Source organism: Accipiter gentilis, chromosome W (genome assembly GCF_929443795.1).
Source record: "Accipiter gentilis chromosome W, bAccGen1.1, whole genome shotgun sequence".
Classification (NCBI taxonomy): Eukaryota; Metazoa; Chordata; class Aves; order Accipitriformes; family Accipitridae; genus Astur; species Astur gentilis.
Window position 1 is genome coordinate 12,531,724 of NC_064918.1, and position 25,492 is coordinate 12,557,215.

Here is a 25,492-nt window from a genome sequence, read left to right on the forward strand (position 1 = left end):
GAGCTGGTAAACCAGCACCTTCTTTTCACTTATTTTTCATACTGCTAAAGACATTCAGAACCATATACTGAAACTTTGAAAACCCAACAAACTATCTAGATGAAAATATTTAGGTAAAAATAATGTGTCTCTGATTTTCATTTTCAAATTCTTCCTTTCTGATATACATAATTACTATTTCTGCAGCTCCAAAATTTAAAACATCTAGCGACTGCTCATACACAGAAGGTTCCAGGACTGAAAGCTGTTGCTGGCACTCATCTTCTCTTTGCAGCCCTCTCACAGCCCCACTAACACGGGCTCTGCGCTTCCCTAGCCACCAAACAGTCCCCTCTGTCTCACTTTTTTCCCCATAAAAGTCAAGAACTCTATTCTTGCTAGAATATCATTTTGACTAGAAAGTGTAGAAATAAATAAATAAAAATGTGTAATATCACATTTCAGCTTCATAAAAAACTCCGAATCCCCATGTAATTTTAGGTATAGCAGACCCCCCCCCCCCCCCCGTCTTAAATTTCCTGTTAATTTTGTTTATGTTGATAACTTCAACTTTGCAGCACAAGAGCAGACCTAAATAAAGCACTTTCTCAGTTCTTAATGCTCAGAAGAATATGCTCTACATAAAAGCTGTAATACTTTTTCCACTGTGTAAGGGATGTTTTATGGACACATAGAAAAATAGCAAAGAAATGTCCAATGGTGCAAGTTACACCAGTTACCATGAATATTTAAGGATGAAACTATAATATTTAAAATTAAGTCATAAGACAAGTCAATTGCTCCCAATACATCTGTTAGTTATCAGGACTATAGTTAAACATGTTTAGTATTGAAAGAATATAATGAATTGAATTTTACTTCAAATCTTAAAATTTGGCAATCTCTTAATCACATACGTATTAAATCAGAAATTCCTTTCTCTCACACACACACACAGTATTTGAAACTATCACTATATGGGACTCAAGTGAAGAAAACCCTATTCTACACAATGGTGTGAAATGATGTAATTTGAAACTCACATGGTTAAGTAATGTAGAAAGCTTTGATCCATCTTGAATATTCTTCTCCAAAATATTCAGGACTTTTACTGTTTTATCTGTTGAGAGCTAAAACAAGAAACAAAACACATCAAACAACTGTAGGAACATAAAGGCTTCCAAATTGCTGAAAAAAATGTCCATGGATGAAGGATAGAACATGTTATGTAATCTGACAAACTTAAATTAGTAAGTAATCTGAGATAGGGAGTGGATCTTCACTTGTCTGGTTTCAGACACAGCATGATTGAGAATGCTGATAATAGAATTAAACTAGTGAAATATGTTCTAAGACTGCAATCAAACTGCATTTTTAACCAGCAAAATCCATAGAAATGTATTTAAAACTGCATATCTGTAATTAATGTTGTATAGTTATACACTTTTGCTTCTAGAAACAGAAATTTACCAAATCCAAGTATCAATCACAAATTCTAACTGACCATATAGAGCTTTATTAAGAGAAAATCCAAATTCTACGGACAAGCAGAAATAAAATTCCCTGATACTTGAGTGGTAATAAAAAGGAAATGTATTCTTAATAACTGTGTTAACTTTGAAAAACTAGCATGTTGAAAAAAAAGTAACTCAAACTCACTTACTGATGTTCTACAGAATTATAATTAAATAATCTGTAGAATATGCTAAACTCCAGGAAAGTCAGTTTCATTCATCCAGATACTATTGGTGCTCACCTTTAGAAGCAACAAAATTCTGATTTTATGTATACATGTATGTATATATGTATGTATGTGAGAAAAACAGAGAACAGAGGTTAAGGGTGAGAACTATCAGGAAAGAGAAACACTCAGGCTGATAACAGGCTACAAAGGAAGGTAGGGAGATGGAAGAAAAGGCCAGGAAGACTATCTAAATCTTGGATTAAAGAAAACCCTTCAGAGTGACTCATATAATAAGTGGCTTCACAGATACTTCATAAACATAGTAAGTGGTCATGAGCAGGCAGAGTAAGAATTTAACACAAGACTGTCCAAAGCAAAGAGTTCTAGGAAGATAAGGAAAGCAAGAACATTGTTTCTAGAGGTGTGATACCAACAGTTTGTGCCAACAGAAAGTTCCCTCGAACTGAAGTCAGGAAGAGCATGGCAAAGAAACCACAATATGCAGTCTACAGAAAATTGATCTTATTATCACCTGGGGCATTAAATGTTCTAAGTTTGAAAGGACTCTTTGGAAAGAGGAAGGAAGTAGGCAATTCAGTGTGATGCTGGATGGACATCATACATTTACATTGCACTAATGGCATATATCAGAAAGGGTGGGGTTTTTTACTTTGCCAGCAGGTTCTGTTTTACCGTGGTTGCTCAACACTAGCTGTAAGGAGCAAAGTCGATAAGTTGATGTGCTTTTGTGAAAGTAGATTAATTATTTTAGATTTTACTGCTCAGGCATGTGTTACCTCTTGGCATATAGTGCTCTGAGTCAGCGCTAACACAGAAGGACAATTCAACAAAAATGTCTCAGCTTCAGAGACAGTAACAGTTAAGATGTGGTAACTTTTTAAGCACTTCAGCTAAGTCAGCAGAAGCACAACTGTTCACAGTATCTGTCACATACACACCTGAAGAGGGTGGAATATTACAGGGGACACAAGTTTTTGTATGTTTAACAAAATTAAATGTTCAAAAAGAGTTAAATACTATGAAGATGTACCTTGTCCATAATGCCCATTGCCTTGATTTTTGCAGATTCACTACCCAACTCACTAAGCTGATGCTTTCCCAGTAGCAATTCCTGTGGAATCTCATCATCATCGCCTTAAAAAAAAAATAAAAAAATAAAAAAATTAAAAAATTAACAATCATATTTCTAATAAGACTTCAAGGAAACCAGTATTTTACAGCCAATATGAAAAAGCCAACTGAAGAAAAAGAACTGATTTTCCAAATAGCTAGCATCTAATAGTTCCATCTAATGAAGACTGATGATGACAACTTTTGGTTGTGTTAAAATGATGAATTGTTAAATATGACTGAAAGTCATAAATTAAAAATATTTTTAATATAGCAAAATCCATTTATTGCAGCTCTTGTGCCATCACCCTCATTTCAGTAAAACAAATATTAAATGATTGTAGTCCTAATTCTAAAGTTCAAATCTGGGGAAGGGCAATAGATGAAAAACACATAGGAAATTAAGTACCTTGGGATACACTATGTCTTAATCACATTTACCCTTACAAAAAACCCCATGATGTTACAAGACATAGAGAAAGAACCAATTACTTCACTTTTTAATCCAAGGTTGTAGACACCATTGTTGTAGTGATTTGTTTACTATGCTCCTCCCCTTGTTCTAATCTTGTAACAAAGATGGTAGGAAAAAAAATTAACAAATGCTCCATTATCCATTTCAATAGAAAGTCATCTTGGTCAACCTGAACTACTTCATCAGACACTTATGCTAAGCTGGCTTATTTTCCACTGAAATGGATAAGGAGCATACAGTGATTCAGTGCCTCACGCATAAGTGCATAAGCACTCTGCTGCTGAATTGAATAATGAAGCTCTGTTGAGCCAAAGGCCACAACAGATGCAAAATTATGCACCTCAGACATTACTGGCAAGAGAACCATCCCATCTTATATTAGTGTTGTTTACAAAGATATGTTTAACAGAAGATAACACCCTAATGACATCACAAAGAGGTATGTAACCTTTCCACTCCAGGAGACTATTATTTGTCTCACTGTGATTTATATCCCTTTTAGATTCTGCAGGGAGGAAGAAGGAGGATCTTCTTGTAGCAGCAAGTGAAATCGGAAAGGTAAAGGCCCCCACTCAAGGTAGAAGACATATAAATGCAGTATACTGTAGCATGTATCACAGGCAATTAAATCACAAAGAAGGAAGTTTGAAAATACTGAGATGCAAATTTTTTTGTTTCTTGTGTTTATAATTGGGGGAAGCATTTTGAAAATTTCTGACATATTACCAAAAGCTGTAAAATCCATGTCTTCTAAATTTTCCAAAATATTCTCTATCGAAGCAGTAAATCTTTTGAAAGTTGAAGAATCCATCATTTCTGGTGAAAAAAGAAATGTGTATATAATTATTTTCTATACAAACCAGAAAATACAAACTGTAGAAAATAAATCTTCTAACATTACCTTCAGGTGTTAGTTTAGGTTCATAAGCTTTCCTCTTCTTTTGTTTTTCTTTTTTCTTCATTTTTCTAGCCACTAATTAAGAGAATAAATGATTGTTTACATTTTTAAGGCTTATATTCAATACTGCATGTAAAGATGTTTATTTTAAAATGTTTAACATATCCTTTAAAAATGCACTAGTATTATGGAAGAAAATTTTTAAAATACTCATTTACCCTCACTGAGGCTAGGAGGAGGAGAATAATCATCCATATCAGAGTCATCGGGACTGCGATTACGGTAACGGCCACTACCAGAAGTCCTCCTTCCTTCATGATAATAACTACTTCTCCTATGGTCACCAGAACTTCTTCTGTCATGTTCTTCATACTCCCAAGCATCATCTCTATCCTTTTTATGTCTTTTACGAGAAGCTAGAAATGAAATGCATTTTCATTATAAGTACAAAAATTCTACTTTAATAGCTCAAAATTATACATCTGCAAGTTAAACACCATCATATAGATGTTCTGTAAACCAAGTAAACACTCTAAAACTATCATATAAAATTCTGTTATGGCATTATTCTAACAATTTATTTTGAATTACATAAAAACTGTGCCTGAAACTGGCAAAGACACCAGCAAACATTTAAAAATACAAATTTACAGGGCATTTGTCCTTTTAAACAAAGTCAGGAAAGTAGAACAAATCAAAATAATTTTCATCCTTTCATAAGAGAACATTGAGATAATTTCTTCAGTTATCTAAATTGTGACTATTAGTGGGTGTCCATGTTCCAACTCAGTGATTGCTTTGCCCATCTAACACAGCAAGTTCCAATGAGACTTGGCAACCTAGTTGCTTAAAGATACTCTGTTTTGCCAAGACAACTAAAATTTTGTCTTGATATATATTGCAGGAAATTCAGTGTAAAGGAGAAAGCTGGAGTCACAATTCTGGGCCAGGCAGCGAGTATATACCACAGAAGGTTATTAGAACCAGTTTTAAGTCAGGACCAAAAAGCCTTGCAGAACTGAATGTTAAAAAAATTGGGATAAATGTTCTGTACAGAAAACAGAAATTTGGTGGAAATAAAGTATGGGGGGGGGGGGGGGGGAATGGAGAGTTCTTTGTTGTTTTCAAAGACAGTCTTGAAGGGGAGAGGGTGCTAAGATGTAATAGAAAAAGGATATGGAGGAGGAGGTAATTTCATCCATGAAATCAGCCAACTCTCCATTATCTAAGGTAACTGGGCTAGCAAAGAGATGTCAACAGAGACTGTGCTGTGGAGATCAAAATGGCTCCAAAACATTACAGTCTAGACTAGCAGAGTTTATTATTCTTGTGAACTTGCATATAACAGCCCTGACATCTGTGTGTCTCTACCAAAGTCTCCTGAAGTTTAGAGGTATGACTGTATATAGGGTTGTTTCTGAGCAAAATGGCTCCAAGCGTTCAGACAGAACTGGAACAGAACTGACAAGTTCTTTCCACAACCCCAGTTTACTGAGAAGCATAGGAAACATACCAGGATATACTCACACCTGGTATAGTACCAGGATATAGTCAATAGTCAACCCAGGCTCAGAACTAATAAAAGCAACATTGAACCTGTGGTGATACTAATGCTCTGCACTGCACCCTAGAGGGCTCCCACTTCTGAAAACATAGTATGAAATTTCTGCACAGAGGTGGTCCAAGTGTTTAAGGTAATAACTTAGTTCATGCTTTGAGCTGTTCTGCTTATGGGCCAGACTTGCTTCTGGAGGCAGTACAGTCATGTTCACAAGGCCTGAGCTATTAACACTGTAGTTCTAAAATGGTTGAGAGTTAACTGTGAAGAATCGGAGAGATGTCAAGGATACTTGAAGTGAGCATATTGGAGAAGAAAATAGGGGGTTTATGGGAAAAGACTTTACACATCTTAACTGATTCTTTTCCCCCCATGAGATAGTATTTTGTGGAGGTAGATGAAATCTGTCTCCACAGTTTACAAATCATCAGTATCAATTTAAGCTCTGTAGGACAAATTCTGAACCCAGCTACATCTCCATGAGAAAAGTAACTTCCAATATTGCTTTCCAGCAGAAATTTAAATTGACCAGTTTATCAATGCTGCACGACACAACAGAATGTGTTACAGTTGTGTTGGCTCTGCAAGGCAAATAAGATGAACATGGGAACAGCTACTCACAATCAGTCATTGCTCTACAAAGTTTATTTTGAAGTAGATAAAAATTACTAAAAATGTAAGTATTAATAATATTTCAAGAGTTATTATTAATTTTATACATAAACAAAGACTATCTGGAATATAAACACCCAATTTCCTTCTGAATTCTGCCAAACATTTATGCAATAACACATTTAGCACTAATTGTATGAGAATGATTTAATCAATTCTTAATTTCTCATCATTTAACGGACTGCCCCTACTTCATGAGATACTCAAAGAAATTCCTCTTCTATAACAATCACTATTTCATATTTTTTACAGTTCAATTTTAGACAACCAAAAGAATTCTGAAATACATATTTGTAACAGTACAAATCTATTCAGTGTACTTGTCACAAATCTTTCATTCTCTTGATCATTTTGTCTCATTTTAACTCAGTTCAGTTCTACAGTATCCTTTCAGAAATATTATAATTTATTTTTAAACCAGATGTCCTCAATGAATTGTTTAGAATGATGGCCAGATCTCAAGTGGATACAGTGAACCTAGAATCCCTTAAAACATATCATTACTGTGAAAGTTTTCCTTAATTTGCTTTACTTTGTATTTAAGAATTTCAACAGCCACTGTGGCTAATAGGTAGATTAAGATCTCTCTGAAATTCCTGACAATCCTCTCCATTCCCAACCAACTTAAATAATTTTGCTTTACTTATTCTTTTTTTAATTCACTGTTTCAGATTATTAACATCATTAACAGGTGAAATGATACAGTAAACAGAGAATATAGAATCCTGAATGAAGCAAATCATCTGATTACAAGTTACCTCAAGATCTCATACTCATGGACACAGCAGCATTATTCAGTTATATTTTAAATGAAAAACAAACAAACAAAAGGACATTATTTTCTGCTTCTTTCATAAAGATCAGAGGTATCACTATTATAATTTTTACGTGTATGTGTGCATACGTATTGCATATCTGTTGGACAAGAACTTGAAATGTATTAAAAAAACAGGACAAACAAATCTTTCTCTTTTTGACCCTAAGAAAGACTAAGAAGCAAAACATTATGTTTTACAAAAGTTCAGTAAGATGTTTAGATAGGCAAAGGTGAAAAGAGTCTAAACTTGGAAAAAAATCATTATAAGCAAGATGCCTTCTGTCGTGGTTTAACCCCAGCCAGCAACTAAGTACCACGCAGCCGCTCACTCACTCCCCCCCATCCAGTGGGATGGGGAGAAAATTGGGAAAAAGAAGTAAAACTCCTGGGTTGAGATAAGAACGGTTTAATAGAACAGAAAAGAAGAAACTAATAATGATAATGATAACAATAATAAAATGACAACAGTAGTAATAAAAGGATTGGAATGTACAAATGATGCGCAGGGCAATTGCTCACCACCCGCCGACCGACACCCAGCTAGTCCCCCAGCGGCGATTCCCTGCCCCCCACTTCCCAGTTCCTAAACTAGATGGGACGTCTCATGGTATGGAATACACCGTTGGCCACTTTGGGTCAGCTGCCCTGACTGTGTCCTGTGCCAACTTCTCGTGCCCCTCCAGCTTTCCCGCTGGCTGGGCTTGAGAAGCTGAAAAATCCTTGACTTTAGTCTAAACATTACTTGGCAACAACTGAAAACATCAGTGTTTTATCAACATTCTTCCCATACTGAACTCAAAACATAGCACTGTATCAGCTACTAGGAAGACAGGTGAACAGCAATAGGCACTTCTGTAGCCCTACATAGGTAACCGAGCTAAGATGTTACTCAGACTGAACTGATTCATTCCATTTTAACGGAGTTTCTTTTCAGTGTTGGCTAACTGCACTACCATAGAGACAAACTAACTACACTCTTATTTGTAAGTAGGAAATCCCTTCCTAACTTAGAGGCATATAACATGTTTTTGACACTTATGAACTTTACCTGATTGCACAGCATAAGTCTAACTACAAACTTCCTCTTCCTTTGAAATCACTTAATTCAAAAATAGTACCATCAGTAAATGCTATTTTGAGAAACCACTGGCAATAATTCCAGTTTTTCAAGCAGTATAGCATGGAAATAATAGAAGAACAAATATTTTAAGAAACTTCTGGGCACTAACATTCTTAATTTATCATGTCAGAAAAATTCAAGAGGGGATCATTTGCTTTTCTTACCAATGAAACTCAGAATAATTTAAAATGTATTTACTGAAATTTTTCTTTGCATAGCTTTGTGTGCAAGTTTTCTGAGCTGCTTTACAGGATATTTTCTCTGATTGGTTAAAAATGTTTCATTGCACAACTAAAAAAAAATCTAGGCAGTGGCTTCCCATAAGGTAATTAGGGGAAGAAATTTAACAACTAGCTGCTTTTCATCTTGAGTAACAAATTGAAACCAAGTAATTTTTCTTTTAAAAGAAAAAAAGGTTCTTGGCCAAGTAGTTGTCAGGACAGCAAATTTGTGTTCTTATGTTTTAGGGTAGCCAACAAAAAAACCCCAGTATATCTTTTTGTAAAAGCAAAATATTAGCCTTCTTTAGGAGTAGGAACAGAATGATGTACTACTTACATTCAAAAACTTCTTCACCGTCATTGTCTTCATCAGAACTGATTTCAGCATATTTTGGTTTCTCATTAACTGTGCTACGTTTGCGCTTGTTCATTTTCACACGTTCACAAAGCGGCATGGTGGATTCAATCTCTGCCAGGAGCTCAGGAGGCAACTCCTTTAACACTGACTGATCTATGCTACCTATTAATGGAGAGCAAGAAGAGTAAATGTGAACCTGAAGATAATAATAAGGGCCCAACACTACAGTCCTTTCTCAGGAACTGCTTACGGTATACCCACTAATAAATAATACCACAGTTAGATATACTTGGATGTATTTGACAGCCCTTTATAAAGTTGCATTTATTGTTCACACTGCAATTAGAAATTAACATAATAAATTGCATACACATCTTCTTCAATAAAATATTTTGTCAGGCACATAAACAAATTCAAATTGGTGAATTTCCTTTGTAAAAAACCATCCTTGCTCTACTTCCACAAAATTTATTCTTATTTTGGTTCATCCTCTGAATTCACCAGGTTTTCTAACAATGTAGGTAAATTAAGGATTCATTATGCCTCATTAACAGTTCTGTTTATTCTCATTCATATTATTTAGTGTACACAAGACAGTAATCTTCCCTTTTCCAGTAGGTAGAGACAATCTGTGGCAGAATCTCTGGGGCCTTATCCCTAAATACAGACCAAATCACTGACATCCCAACCTCTGCCTCAGATTTTTTTTCTTACCTCCTCCTAGTAGTTTTATAATGCAACCCAAATTTTTGCTTGATTTTGTTACAAAGCATAGTTGAAAGATTTTTATTTAATATAAACAAACAGCAAGCTGAACCACATCAGGTTTCTTTTCCACAGAGGTAAATAGTTAGACATGCCCATATGCAGTCAGTATGAAGGAGATTTACAGTCAAAATATTTTACAAGTGACACAAGGAAACCAAATTAATTTAAAAGTATTTCTTGGGGTTTTGTTTATTTGATGTCTTACCTTTATTTATCAAAGAATCTATTGCACAGATTTTAAGATTATCGGACTAAACTGTTAACCGTTTTCCAACAACAGAACAAATGCCTTTGTCATAAGTGCCTCTCTCTCTTTCCCAAGGCATACTATATTATTTAGACAGAGAAGAAATCACCTGCCAATTTCTATACACACACAAAAAAATCCTCCAAAAAATCATCTTCTGGATGATAATTCACTTTTTTAATTACATTTACTATATCACTAACATAATTTTCTAAAATTTATTTCCATTTTTACACTAATATCCCATCTTCTAATCCAAGCTTAGTCTTCCCCCCCCCCCTTAAACAACTTTAAGTGGAATTAGAAGAGCCTTAATATGAGAAAATAGTTTCCAGCAACAAAATTTTTTTTAAAAGTCTCATATATTGCTGGCTTCACATACCTCTACATCCATAAAAACTGCCTGTAAGCAATGAAACTAATGATGAGAAAATTATTTTTCTATAATTCTCAGGTATGTTCACAGCAAGTCATCCCATTTAAGTGCATTTTAAAAAAAAGATTTAACTTAAAATTCTGGGGTTTTCAAACTGAGGTAGGGAAATATCTATAAAGTAAAACTGATAGCAAAAGTTGTCCCTGCTTCCCCCATGCTGTGGTCACTCTTATTTATTTGCTTTAAGTCGCCATCCTTTGATAATCACCACCTGCCAAAGTTACCCAAATTCTCAATATTGCTTTCAAAAATGCTAGAAAACATTTCACAGTGTGGTTTACCATGGCGCTGTGAAATGATTATTCTTTGCAGGCTGGGCACTTGATTGAAGATAGGCAGAGGTATGACAGCACAGACAGATCATTTCCTCTGTGTGTACCACCAGCTGACTGGATGCCAGCCAGGTCTAATCTGGATGCTGCATAGTCACGTCTCAGCAGTGGTGTCCCTACACTAATACTCCATGTCTCTTTGTACACCTATACAGTGTCTGAAGAGAGTTAGCTTACATTCAGCCCCAGACTGGAGGAAAATTTGCACATATATGTTTTAAGACAATTTGCACAGGTGAAATTGCTAGAGGACCTCAGATCCTGTTTTTTTAACATATTCTCAATTTCATGCACTGTTGGTAATTTCATTGAAATCAGTGGGTCAACACACAGAGCATAAAGCCTACAGCAAATCTGGCCAAGACACTGCAAAAAACAGCTACAAGTAAAGGAACAAAGGTTGCATTAAGATTCATACAGATGCTTAAAAGCTAGATGGGCTAGATGCACTTACACTAACAGGAGTATTTTCTACAAATATATCTTTAAGCCTCTACCAGTCTACAATGAAAAGTAAATTTAAAACCAGAAAAACTAGTAAGATTGCTTGGAGAGGAAATCAGAAAAGGAAACAAATCAGTAATGGATTGTATACCTAGCTTGGCAAGAGTTCCATGACCAAATTGTAATTCTATTTCAAACTCAATTTCAAAACTATGTCTGAGTGTTTCATGATGTAATTTTAAGATTGTGATCATTGCTTTGAGGAACTGTTAGAACAGAATTTGTTCTTTATTTTCCTTATACTGTGCACAAAGAACATCTTAGTAAAATGAAAGGTGATATATTTTAAGTAAGAAAACCCTTAAAAACCAAAAAACTCCGAAACAAGAAACAAAAATCACAGGCTACTTTCTTACCTCCTAGGAATATCTATTCTTGCTTTCCTTACTGATTTTGTTCCTGGGGTAGAACACTACTCAATCTTTAAAAATAAGTCAATTACCACAGTGTTAATTAGACATCAATGAAAATAAAAAAGCAAGTACTTTAAATATTTGGAAAAATAACTTTATTTCCTTCTCAAAAGTTCCAAGTTTTCTATGTTCTCCAATGCTAAATTCAACTAATGCTTAAACTGCACCCTCTCTTGTTACAGATATTTCAGATGACAGTATAAGCTTCCCCCTTTTTCTTTTATTAGGGAATATGAAAAGCTTTCTTTATTCAAGAAGGGAATAGCAGAAAAGAGAACAAATAGAATTACTGTAAAGTGCTCTATAAGCCATCTATAAAGTTTTTGTTTCTGTCACAATGTTCCCTGGAACAAGTCTGCTGCATGCCCAGTTTCCTTAGCTGCTGAGGACTATAAATAACTACTACTGCTACTTCCATAACTATAATGGACAGTTAATACAGTGGAAACAATCCATATCAGTTTGCTTATATGGTTACTTTAAAATACTCATGACATCAAAATGGCCTGTTTGCACATACATCTATTGCAACAAATGAAGAAGTGCTTGAAGAAAAACTGCCCCTGAAGTTAATTTCAAAACTAAGGTTTATGTTAATGAAGTCTTTTGCATAAATTAGCTTCCCATAAATATTGTCTTTTCCATTTCTGTGTGCTAATACTTTGTAATAAGCAAAACTGTAGTTAATACAATTTCATATTTGTAATCTCTCTCTATACCTTGCATTTTAAAATGCAACTTTTTCCAAATATCAAGACATTATAGAAAAGAACACACAAGAGTCTAAGAGGGAACAGTGCCACTCGTTTAGGGTGGGGATATGAATCTTAACTTTGCATTTCTCAGTGTTTAGAAATTTAAGTTTAGCCACTCCCCACATTCTGGAACTTCTACACTAATGAATTGCCACAAATTTTCATTTTGACAATAAAAATAAAAACTTACAGATTACAGCTCAATTTTGCCCCCCCCCCCCCCCCCCCCCTTTTAGACACAGAAGACATTAACTGCCTACTGGACTCTTCTTATTTTGCTGATGACTAGTATATCCAGTCTTGCTGTTATTCCACAGAGGCCAAGCTCACCTTCCTTACATGTCCTCTCTGAGCATTTGATAGAGGATGTTCCAGTGGTTTTGGGTCTACCTCCCTTATGTATCACCAGCTTACTGTCTAACTTTCTCAAGTCATTTTGGGTCACGCTGATAAAACCCCCTGTGTCAGACAAATATACAGGAAGGAAAGCAGTTTCTTTCTGGATTAGCTCAAACAACCTTCAAACTCTGTGCTAAATAAAATATACTCTTACTCCGTAACAAGAGTGCCGCCTTTCTTGTTGGATAGCTGTGTCATTGTAACTACAACAGCACAGACTCACAGCTTAATTCTACTACAACCATTCATGCAGATAAGGTTCTATTTTAGATTAAGAAGTAAAAGAAAAAAGAGGGGATAAAAGTACTTCCCTACTTTATAAAGATGCTTGGAAAATAAACACCCTTTTAAAATAGTTAAGTTCTGTTACAGTATAGCACTCAGGCTCTACAGTGCAAAGGGCCACATGACTACCTGTGATTGATTAACAGCGTACTGGTTAAAGCTGAAAATTTTCAGCTATCCCTTAGTGTACAAATTTAATTATATCCTTTCCACTCTGCTCTCCCTTAAAATGCTCCAGTATGTTCTTTATATCTGAGTCCTTGGTGATCAGAGTCCTTTGCCTAACAGCATCACACTCTTCCAAATAATTCTGTGCCCTGGAGAGTTTTAAGAACAGAAGGGGAAACACAGGGAAATTGCAAACCTTTTCTCAAAGAGGAATTTAAGGTATGAGGAAAGTACATCTGCTCATAAGACAGAAGTTGTGCTTTTATCTCAATACCATATCATCAGTTGAAAAACACACCATCAAGATGAATACTGATGAAAATAATCTGAGTAGTCATCCATTTACTTCAGTGGCTTTCCTCTTTCCTCTCCCATTCTCTTCCTTAAAGTTTGTGGAAGGGTATACAGCTACATCCTATGAACAGGATATAACCCTCTATTGAGCCCTTTACCCTCACCTTTTGACTACATCCATGAAGGGATAACTGCTGAGCTCAGCTCACACACACACGCTTGAAAGAGGGCGGGAGACTGAGATCCCCTCGCCACTGCCCAAGGGACTGCGCCCACAGGATTCTCTGCTGCAATGGATTTGGCAGGAAAGAGAGTAGTGTTAGGAAGAAGTATGTCCTATATCATTCCATAGAACCTGCTTGAACACATCTTTCAAAATCATTTTTCCTCATCTACCCTAATACTGGCACAAAGGGAAGGCTCTCAGCCTTGGGCTAAACAAAAGAAGAGGTTCAGGCTCCCTGGTTATATTCCAGTCCTTGGCTCTGGCCTTGAGAAATGGGACCCAGCCAGGTTGGTGGGTCAGAGAAGAATCTGGACACAGCAACTGAATAATTCCATGATGTAGCAGAGGTCATCGTTGCCCATGGCTAAGCAGCACAGATTCAAAAAGGATTTTACAATAGCACAAAATACTCTTAGAAGCAAGAAACATTTTTTGACAGAGGGAAGAGATCTTCAAAGAGCACCCTGAAGGATCCAAACAGATAGCAAGGAATATACCCAACACACACTCTCCAAAGATGCCAAGAAGCATGAGAACTCACATTACATTGGCATTAATGATTTCCTCAAGCTATCCGATTGCTGCAGCAACTATAGCCACAAGTTATTTTATTCCTTATTGCTATTCACTGACTTCTCGTCTTTATAAAAATCGATAGAAGAAGGCTAGAGCAGTCTAGTTTTGCAAGACACTTCACAAAAAATATAGCAGTACTCAGAGTAAAATGGAGCAAGATCAGCAATTGAAATAAATGCAGTGCTGCACGAAGAACCTCACTTTTATGAATCAGACTGTCAGGGGACTGCTTTTGGATTTCATTGTCATTGCTTTTGAACATATGCATTGAAATTTAAGCCAACACAATTTATTGTATTAAAAAGTTAAGGTGTTTTGTACAGTTGCAAAACACAGCATGTAATTTTCTGTTACTATTAATGTTTGGAATCTGAAATTTATGATTGTTGCATTTTCCCAGCCATGTATTCTGATTAATTTAAAAACTGAGCCATGGGGCCTCACCTAAGAAAAAAGACCTCCATTAAATATAATCAAATTAAACCTCAATTTTTCTTCTCATAAAAAGTCCTATATAATCAATATAATACAACCAAGATCTTTGCAGAGAACAAGCAAAACAAATACCATGATTTATATCTGATTTGTGACTCTAGGCACATCAAGAAGATCTGCATTTACCTCACTCTATCATGGAAAGATTCTCAGCCTTTATCACTGAAATATCACATGAAGCTACTCTTGTTTTGCTTCTTCAAAAAACTTAATTATATTAACAACAAGAATAAAAAATTGTTGATATTTTAGCTTTTAATATAAAATACTACAGGAAAGTTGCTCAGAAGATAATTATACAGTAAGTATATTTAAGGAACCTTTATTTGATGCAAACAACAGTTCAGTAATTTGAAGAACAAAAAAGGTCTCATCCTTTTCTTTTATTGTTCATTGGTAATATTTCCATGGAGCAAAAATAAATTGCAAATTTCAAGTAAATAGTTTAAATTTTCTTACACAAAAACAGTCACCTAAAATGGTTGAAAATGTCAAGCAACAGAAAAGTTCATTTACCAGAAGCAAATGTGAGGCTTTCCCCATTTGTATTTTGCCAAATTTACCCTTTGTCTAGAAGAAAATTCAAACCAAAAATTTTGGTCACATATCCCTGCACATAAGCCAAGAAATAACATCCATATTTAGATACTTAGACACATGAACAGGTCTGCATTGCATATTGTAATGTCAGACAAATTCCTGGCCCACATTTTTACATATTGCAATGCACTGTTGCAAAAATCATTTATGCAAAATAGCTTTAGCTTTTCCCAGAAATAAGAGGAACCTGATCAAGCATCCAAGCCCATGAACCAAAGGCAGTTTCAGACTTTCAACAAATTGCTCTGACAAATTAGGTAATAAATTTCTATCGCTTACATGTGCCAAAGTAATTTTTCAAAAGTGAACTAATTAAACAATGCACTCCTAAATCTGCAAACAGACAAAGCAGCATATTTCGGATGAACCAAAGTACAATGAAACTAGTAGATTTGGTCAAGTTTATTGTTGCTGCTAAGAACTAGATGTGCAACACGTAAAGTTCTCTCTTATTATCCAGAAAAGACTTAACAACTGTGAAAGCAAGAATCAAAATATTTACCTTAATGGCAAAGACAAAAATGGGAAATAACTCAAGCAGCCTCCAGGCAAAGCACTGTGCTAAAAATGTCTCCTATTGTACTGGTAACAGATCAACACAAGAAAGGACTCCAGCGTGCAACTGCTGAATTCCTGCTGTCTACCGATAGCAGTTCATCCAACATCTACTTCTGAAAAACTAACGCCAAAAATTAAGGCCCCAGAGAGTACATACAATGCCCACACACATCCCAACATACTTTTTGGGATAGGACAGACACACCATGCCTAAAAAAAATCCTGCAAGTAGGAACAATCCAGGCTAGAGAACTGAGATCTTCCTAGACTATTGGATTTAACTGGTTATATATAGTTTGGTTTTGGCTTTTGACTAAACAATGCCTGGAATATTTTTAAAACTATGAACCTGTTCAGTCCAGAAAGGAGAAAAAAAAAATAATCAGGGCTAAATGTACAAAGTCTATATTAAAATGGATCCTCAGCAAACACAACATATCTTTAAATACTTCTAAATGTCATGAGGGACAGCCAGTTCCTCTTCTAGACTAGTTAAGTTGAAAAGAGGTAGTCACTACTATCTCAGAAAAGAGGAAAACCAGGAAGACTGTAGAATTCTCATGAAAGTGATGTTTTTTCTACAAATTCAGTTAAATTTAGAGTTTAAGATAAGCTTTGAAGGCTTCAGCTGAGAAGAATCATGATAAACTCCTTGCTGTAAACCATGAAATATATCCTTTACTTCTCTGAAATGTGGCATAATTTACTAGAGAACTTCAGAGAAAGTTATGACATGCTTGATCCACCTGGCCGTTCATGCACATGCAAGATGCTTAGTGGGTTATTACTCGGGCCTTCCCACATGCAAATGCAGTTGCTCCAGGAACTCTAAGACAGTGATTCCAAATTTCAGATTTGTGGAATTACAGACTGTCGTGGTTTAACCCCAGCTAGCAACTAAGCACCACGCAGCCACTCGCTCACCTCCACCCCAAACAGTGGGATGGGGGAGAGAATCTGGGGAAAAAAAAGGTAAAACTTGTGGGTTGAGATAAGAACAGTTCAATAGGATAGAAAAGAAGAAACTAATAATGATAACAATAATAAAATGACAACAGTAGTAATAAAAGGATTGGAATGTACAAATGATGTGCAGGGCAGTTGCTCGCCACCCGCCGACCAACACCCAGCTAGTCCCCAAGCGGCGATTCCCCACCCCCACTTCCCAGTTCCTATACTAGACGGGACGTCACATGGTATGGAATACACCGTTAGCCAGTTTGGGTCAGGTGCCCTGGTTGTGTCCTGTGCCAACTTCTTGTGCCCCTCCAGCTTTCTCGCTGGCTGGGCATGAGAAGCTGAAAAATCCTTGACTTTAGTCTAAACATTGCTTAGCAACAACTGAAAACATCAGCGTGTTATCAACATTCTTCTCATACTAAATCCAAAACATAACACTATACCAGCTACTAGAAAGAAAATTAACTCTATCCCAGCCAAAATCAGGACACAAATTTTCACAATGGTTATCTTTACAAAAGCACAATCTGTAGTAAGCAAGCTGAGTTGTAGCCTTTTCCTTTCCAAAGGAAATATGCTTTTACTCCAGTTATTTCCTTGCAGCATGGCTGTTTGCCCCACTGATTTCAGTGAGTACAAGAGTACGTCTGTTTCAGCATCAAGAGATTGTTATTTTGGAAATAAAATTGAGTTGAACTCTAAACTTTTTTTGATGAATTAATATCCATAAGCTATTTTTCTCAAAGGTTTGCCAATTTTGTCTTTGTAGAAGTCCTATACATGAAGGATTTAAATAAATGTTTAAAATTGATACTCCCTTTTTGTCTACAGTTTTCAGCTGTACCAAAAAGTATTGGTGAGTAGTTCTGCTGTGCTGCCCAGAAGACTGTGAGAAGCATCAGAAGTTGGCTCACTGAGCCAATGCAATCTGGATACAGCTTTTCATCCTGGAATACTCCCTTTCTTGTCACTCCTACCTAGAAGATGAGCACCTAATTGATTACTCTGCTTCACAAGTGAGAATGTTTCCAGCAGTGCTGGAACTCAAAGATGGACCATCATGTTACACAAATGCTGTGGAATTTTACACTGCTACAACCTACCACTGATTACAAATTATAGTTATTATAGGCTCTGAAAAGTCATCTGGAATTAAAAAAAACCCAAACACACAAGCATAGAACACAGAAAAATCTAGAAGCATTGTTTTAACTCTATGACATAAAGATGATTAAGCAGCAGTAAAATTTTTAGTTGCACCTGTAAAAATATGAAGAGGACCTTTGAAGAAATGGCAAATCTTCACTCAAATTTCAGATCATAGCAGCAGAGAACACAGTATATTTAGGAAGACTTGTGTGAGCAACGAAAATCTGCGTTTAAAGTTCTGTGTTGTTATTATAGGACTTCATTATCTGTACAATCTACACAATGAAGTAGCATTCAGCATTAGATTCTGCAGTGAAATTATCACTTCTTTTTTTTTTTTAAACAACAAAGTCTTTTTAGGTGATATTTGAAGACCCAAAAGGCGTTTCTGCACAAGTCTTAAAAAACATGCACTCATCTGTCCTAGAACTAAACACTTGCATTACATATGTGGTGCTTATTTTGGAAAACCAATCCTCCAAATATATTATGAATCAACTCAGACATCTCCTTAACACAGTTACAGTTTCTCTCATTACTTATATCTGTTTCATACTTTAACAAAGTAAAATTTGCCTTGTTCAGAATGCAGTAACTGTAAAACTGGTAACAGCTCCCATCTCAACATAGCTGATCAGTATAGCTATAAGAAGCAGCAGAGAAGGTATTTGCTGAAGCTCTGAAAAGAAAGGATAGCAAACATGACCTCTTCATTGCAGGCACAAACTCGAAGCGAAAAGTTTCATGGATTCCCCAACAACATACATTTGCATTAAAACCAGGATAAAAGGCATTCACAGATGTTAAAACCAGAAGAAAAAAAAGTGTTACAATTCATTCTGACCTGGACAAAACAGGCCACAAAATTTCACCCTTAACAATAATACTATGAAAAAAAACTTCCATAACTTTCCTCTGAGCTAGAGTGCATCTTTCAGAAAAATGCTCAAAGATCAGGAGAGAGAAAAAAATGTTGCTGCTTCCTTGTAAATGCCAAAAGGTACTGTTGGGATGGTTCAGTCTTAACAATCACGTACTATGGCTATCCCATTCATATAATAGCTTAACAAAATTTCAAACCTGTCTATAAAATTTGATTAAAATGTTACTTTTTTTTTCTTCAGTACAATGCAAGGCTTATCCACGTGCACAATAAAGGTATGATTTTCAAATTTAAAGTTTATTGAAACAATGTAAAAAGTTGTATAGACTTTCAGTATACATAACATTAATTTTATATTAAAACAAGTGAATTTTACTGAGTTTTATAATGAATGGGCATTAGTCTCTTAAGACAGAATGACTATCTAAATGGTGTTTTGAACTAGCTGACCTAATCCTATTTTAAACTGGATTTCAGATAAATCACAGCAATGATGTACGTGACAAAGCCAGGAGAAGACATTTTCTTGGGGGAGGGATGGATGAGAAAGGAAAAACAAAGGACAAGAAATACAAGGAGGTAAAAGAAGGAAAGAGAAAGCAAAACATACTAAGCTACATGGAATAAGAGGGATGCGAGAAGTAGAATAACGATGCTAAAAGGCAACACTAGAAAAGATTTGCTACAACCTATTAAGAAATATAGGATGAACTAAATAAAGAATGTTTATGAAAATTACATCTCCTAGTGTATTAAAATGTTTATAACTAAAAATGGCACGGAGTAAAACAGTGAATGCTATTTCTCTCAATTGGAGTGAGGACATTGTGGAAATGACATGAATATTTTCTATATGAGTCAGTTGTTGACAAATAGACTTTGGCTTATGAACAGATATCTTTATGAATTATGAACTTTTTAAAACACAGGAGCTCACCTAATTATTTAGCATAATATATTCTAGGAAGTAGGTTACCAGGAAGTTGGGCAAAAAAAAGTAAAACTAAAAATACACATGAAAAATCTGAAGTTCAAAGACAGTTTCTCCAAAATCTGCCTGGATAAACACTCAAAACTTGATTTGTAAGAGAAACACAGTTACAACGTTATTCTTTCCACTAAACTTATTTCTAGTATCATTGTAAGAATCTTATTCTAGATACAATAGCAGAGACTGATATCAGATTCAAACTTTTTTTTTTCCCCAGGAAAATATGTCCCAAGTTATTTCAGAATATGTAAGAAATATATGTCTTCAGAAAACACAAAATACACAAAAACATGCCAGAAAAGTTATAAACCTGACTTTAAAATGAATGCATTGCTCATGTGTGACACAGCTACTAGAGTCATGCCAATTGGATAAGAGTCATTAAAACCTTTACACATTACTAAAATATACTATATAAATAACCACATACAATACAGACTACAAAAAAGTCTACTTCAGAAACATTTTAGAAAGCATACATGCAGTGTATATGGCTCTGAGGGCTCTCAAAATTACTGATTTTCTGCACATAATTGTGTGAATTCAAAGTCTATACTTTTGAGACTAGAGCTGAATTCCATCAGAAAGTTTTCAGTATTCCCTATCAAGAACATAAAAGTTTAATCTGAAATCTTTAGACTAAGCTGACAGCAAAGATGTCATAATTTTATGTCTGACTCTAGATACCTATTATTGATAGAAATGGAAATTTTGCCTGTTCTGAACCTCAAAAAGGAAGAGGGGAAATTTCATATTTCCAGGATAAAGAGAAAATATTTAACAAGGAGGCTAATATTTTACAAATAAGTAATACTCATCCTGAATTATTAAGTCTTTAAGAGTCAATACAATCAGGTTAGTAGATAAAGAACAGATGTAGCACAATAAATTCATTATACAGATATCAACTCTGTATACATGCACATAAACATTCACAAAGATGATTTCTACATCATTTCTTAGCAGATCAACTTTTTAAGAAAACATTCTCGAATTCATGAGCAATGATATACCTGGAACTGCATTCATAAATAATCCTGTATACAGCTGAAATCCTCTCCCCTGCCACTTTATTTGTCTATTTTTGAGACATGACAGCTCTCTAAACATAACTATGTAAGAAATTTAAATGCTTTAAATGCTAAACATTAAAAAAGAAAGGAACCCTGACCAGTTAGTAACATTGATTTCACAGCGTGAAATGATCTACTTCAGTCTGAAACCAAAGAAGCAAAAATTATAGCACCAAGAAGAAAAGCAATCTTATAAAAAAACCTGTTAAATCTGCAGATGAGACAATCAATCAAATATTAAACCTACAAACTATTCTGAATAATCTCCTGTTCATATTAATAATTTGAAAATGCCAGCCCATTGTTTACAACTTCCTTTCCTCTTTCCACTGGATCATAGAGACAACAATATCTGACTTCTAAAGACAGAACCTTTTTGTAAGCTTATTGTCACACAGCCTAAAGTGTGGAGCCTTCCCAACAGAGTTGTATTTATAGTGTAAAAGAGGCAGATGGGACTTTGTAACTGCCTTCTTATTTCATCATGTCAAAACATCCCTTGGAAAAAACATATTTCGTTTCCAACTAAAAAGATACAAGAATCTTAGGGCTTGTATACGCAGTATTTCCCACCACTCCAGCTACATTGATTTAGTTACAGTAGTACCAGTCCCTTATACAGACACACTTAAACCAGTTTAAATCATTCATATACCAGTTATGCTTAACTAGATAAATTACCAGATTAAACTAATATAGCTGAAGTACAGCTTAAGACTATTTAAGTGTTCCCACATTAGGAACTTGCATTGGAGTAAACAAATCATTTCAGTTACACTGTAGCAAGATTTCCAATAACGACAATCCCATAGACAAGTTTCACTTTGTTCCCCAAAATCACCATATAAGCAAGTATATAAACTATCAAACATTTGTATTTAATTTTTAACCACAGGAGTAGCAAATCTAAAAGAATAGGAGTGTACAAGATATAATGCAATTAACATTAAAAAAATCTTACCTTTATTAGATTTGGATGACTTGTTCTTGTTTGGTTTAAAACAAGAGCCCCTTGATTTATCTTCTCTATCCTTAATAAATTTCTGCACATCATCCAATGAAAGCTTTTGAAGGACAACTACAGGCTTAGCTCCTTTATTCAGATCTTCAACTAGCCCAATCTTCTCTACTTTGTCCTTCTGTTCACCTTTAAATTCAGTTTTCCTTAACTCCTGAGTGGCATTGCCATCTTTATCACGCTTGATTTTTGGAATGACAAAATGTTTCAATGCACCAGATCTTGCCCCCAACAAATAACTGGGAAACTCTGCTTTATTGTCAGCATGTGCTTTATTACTATCTACTTTACTCTTATTACCATCTGTCCTTCGTTCATCCTTGCTGTTGGGTGATTTAAAACCAGGTTTATCAGGTCTTGATTTACTAGAATCTCCTTTACCTTCCTGTTTAATGCGAGGGCTGTCAGGTCTTGATTTCTGATCTCCAGAAGAAAACCTTTCCCTTGATTCACCAGACTCATGTCTATGTTTCCTTTCAAATTTCTCAATCTTTGAACCATCAGATTTAATACTATGCTTAGAATCATGTTCATTTTGTTTTGAGGATCTCAAATATTCAGGCCTTCTAATCTTGGATGGATCTCCTCTGTATCTCTCTGACTCCTCCCTGTCCTCAGATCTTTGTTTAAGGCTATCATGGTCACGCCTCGGTGTATCAGAAACTGAATGCCCATCAGGCCTTTGTTTTGTTGGATCAGATCTACTTTCAGATTTTATCCTTGAAGGATCAGATTTCACATCTAGTTTATGCCTAGATATTTCAATTTTCTTATCTGACAATGGTTTACTCAAGTCCCTCCTGTTATCATGTCTATGTTTTGGTGTTTCGGGCCTGCCTTCACTCTTCTGTTTTGTCATTTCAGGCCTCTGCCTTATTTCCTGCTTGCCATTATTTTGTTTTCCCTCATTTTGTCTCATCTCCATTTGCCTGCTCTCGTTTTGTTTTGATTCTGTCTGTCTGTTCTCATTGTGTTGCACTTCCATTTGTCTGCTTTCATGCTTGCTTTCATGTTTAGCTTCTACCTGTTTGTTCTCATTGTGTTTACTTTCCAACCACCTGCTCACATTTTGCTGAAATTCCATTTGTCTGTTTTCATTTTGCTGTATATCTGTCTTTTGACCCTTGAAGTCTGACGTTTTCCTAAAAATCTCGGGATGGTTTTCAGGTTTAAATTTCAGAACTCCAACAGTGTCTTCTTGGGGAACACACACAAACCCATCATTATACTGCTTAATTTCTTCAGTTTTTTTGATGGTGTCCAAATCCTGAGTTACTGTTGCCTGAGAGTCCGCTCTTCCTGCTTGCTGCAGATCAATACTAACCATCAACGCTGGCCTCGCCCCATTTCCTGCAGAACCTGTCTCCTGAGAAGCTGCTCTATTTCCTCCAGTAGTACCTCCAGCCTCCTGTGGTTTGTTTTCTTGTTTTCGCTTCTTCAGAGGCTTATCTGCAAATTAAAAGAGAAAAATTACAAATGCTGTATGTAGAAACAGGTAAAAGTCCAAGCGAAAATGTCCATTCCCCTCCACCCCCACCAATTAATCCTCCTCAGCATGTATGTGCACATACAACAAAACTCATTGAATTTAAAAGCAAGAATATAACTTCTCTAATACTTTTTAATGTATTCAGACTATCATTTGTTGTCAGTCTACCACATGTGCCAATTAATCATTAAAAAACACCCTCAAAACATATGAAATCAAAGTCCCTGTAAAATTCCAAAGAGAACCATCTAAGAAAGCAGCTGCAATACATAACGACAAAAAAAAAAAATATCAATTTACACTTGAAGCAAGTTTTGAGGAATACTACTATAAAAGATTATCTTTTGCAGATTCAGCCTACTTCATTATACATGAACTAAGCAACGATCTGCAATGACAGAGGTTTTCCCTACTTGGTTCAGTGCATCAGTTGGACTTCACACATATTGTAGCCACAGAACACATGAGCAATGAACAAAAATTATTAAAATAACTCCAATACTCCATGCTTCTCTTTGAAACAAGGAGTATATCAAGAATTGGAATCTATACCATAACACATATGTATTAGGTGGGGGGTCACTACACACTTAAAAGCGTATTTTCCCTTTGCAACCATAATGCTTTTCATGGATGAAAGAAAAAGTTCAGTGATAATTTTAAGTAGTGTCAAGAGCTTGACTCTGCAATAATCCTTTCAGTTTACACTAAAAAAAAAAAATCATTAAGAGTAGAATACAGAAAAATAAAAAGTGAGCCAACCACACACCCTGTAATTTGGTAGAATTCATAAAATGAGAAGCACATGGAAATATCAAAAAGAGTATGTTCTATTAATTTAAAATACAACCTATTTATATTACCAACATGGTACTCTAAAATTAATTTCTGCCATGAAACTAAAAAGCCCTACCTGCACTAAGGCTTATATTCTCATTCCTCAACTATCATTTTGTAATTTGTCAAAAAACCCAATGATTTTCTCCGTAATCAGGGAATATGATTTTAAGTCTAAGTAATGACCAAACACAGGTTGGAAATTCTGTTGTAGATCTGTTGTCAAAATGTCTAGACCACAAATGCAATATAAGAAAAATAACTTATTTTGTGCCTAGATTTGTGGTGCCTTATCACCAGATGCAATGAGACAGCTCTTTTTTTGGGAGCAGGGGAAGGGTAAGGAGGATGCAATCAAGGAAGAGGGAATTAAACTCTAAGGAAAAAAACACCAACCTCTCAAGTTGTAAACCAGAATTATAACATATGACTTCTAATTTCTTCCGTATTTGTAGAAGATTCTTATTCAGAAGAATTAAAACTTTGAAGGATCATCTCCGAAATTAACATTAGAACACAGTAACGAGTAGCAATATGGTCAATTCCAGTGACGTGAACAGGTTTGTGGGGTTTTTTCCATCATTTTCATTCTCAAATCTATTTGTATATCTCTAACTTCCTAAAACTCCAAAATTATGTACTACATTTAATGGCTGGAAGACAGTAAAGACAGATACAATAAACTCCATGCAGAAACTGGTCAACTGCAAATAAGGAATTTTTAAAAGTTCAACAAAAACCTGTAGGAATGCCTGCCAACTTTATGGTAGACATGTGAAGCAAAATAAATTTGCCAAATCGAAGGTGCAGCTTTTTAGCATGGCGATTTTTGCTTTTTCTGTACAACAACTACTGTTGGATTCATATGAGAGCTTATATAGATTAACTTCCCTACACTACTTATTAAAACAAATGTATTTTTTTGAAATCTTCATGCAGTGATAAAAATTCTTTTTCTCCCTGTGACTAAAAGGGCTTTGACCTCACTGAGCTTCATGGCAGGTCTTAGGAATGGCCATGAAGTAGAAGCTTCCAGACTGACAGATTTCAAATTTATTTTTTTTAAAAAAAACATATACATTAATATACATACATACACACACACATATCACTACCTTATTTC

At 35.3% G+C, this 25,492-nt stretch overlaps 1 protein-coding gene across 6 annotated transcripts in view; it reads right to left on the reverse strand.

Moving 5' to 3' along the window:
• LOC126035234 (nipped-B-like protein) overlaps window positions 1-25,492 on the reverse strand; it is a 180,055-nt gene that overhangs the window by 35,079 nt on the left and 119,484 nt on the right. For 5 of the 6 annotated variants that reach the window (XM_049793483.1, XM_049793479.1, XM_049793480.1 and 2 more), the window contains 7 exons: window positions 21,987-23,492; window positions 8,893-9,075; window positions 4,386-4,583; window positions 4,171-4,242; window positions 3,996-4,085; window positions 2,715-2,818; window positions 1,023-1,109 (listed from right to left, as the gene is read on the reverse strand). In XM_049793483.1, the coding sequence (XP_049649440.1) occupies window positions 1,023-1,109; window positions 2,715-2,818; window positions 3,996-4,085; window positions 4,171-4,242; window positions 4,386-4,583; window positions 8,893-9,075; window positions 21,987-23,492 (2,240 nt within the window). The remainder of the gene's footprint in view (window positions 1-1,022; window positions 1,110-2,714; window positions 2,819-3,995; window positions 4,086-4,170; window positions 4,243-4,385; window positions 4,584-8,892; window positions 9,076-21,986; window positions 23,493-25,492) is intronic. The other variant, XM_049793485.1, reaches the window with a different exon arrangement.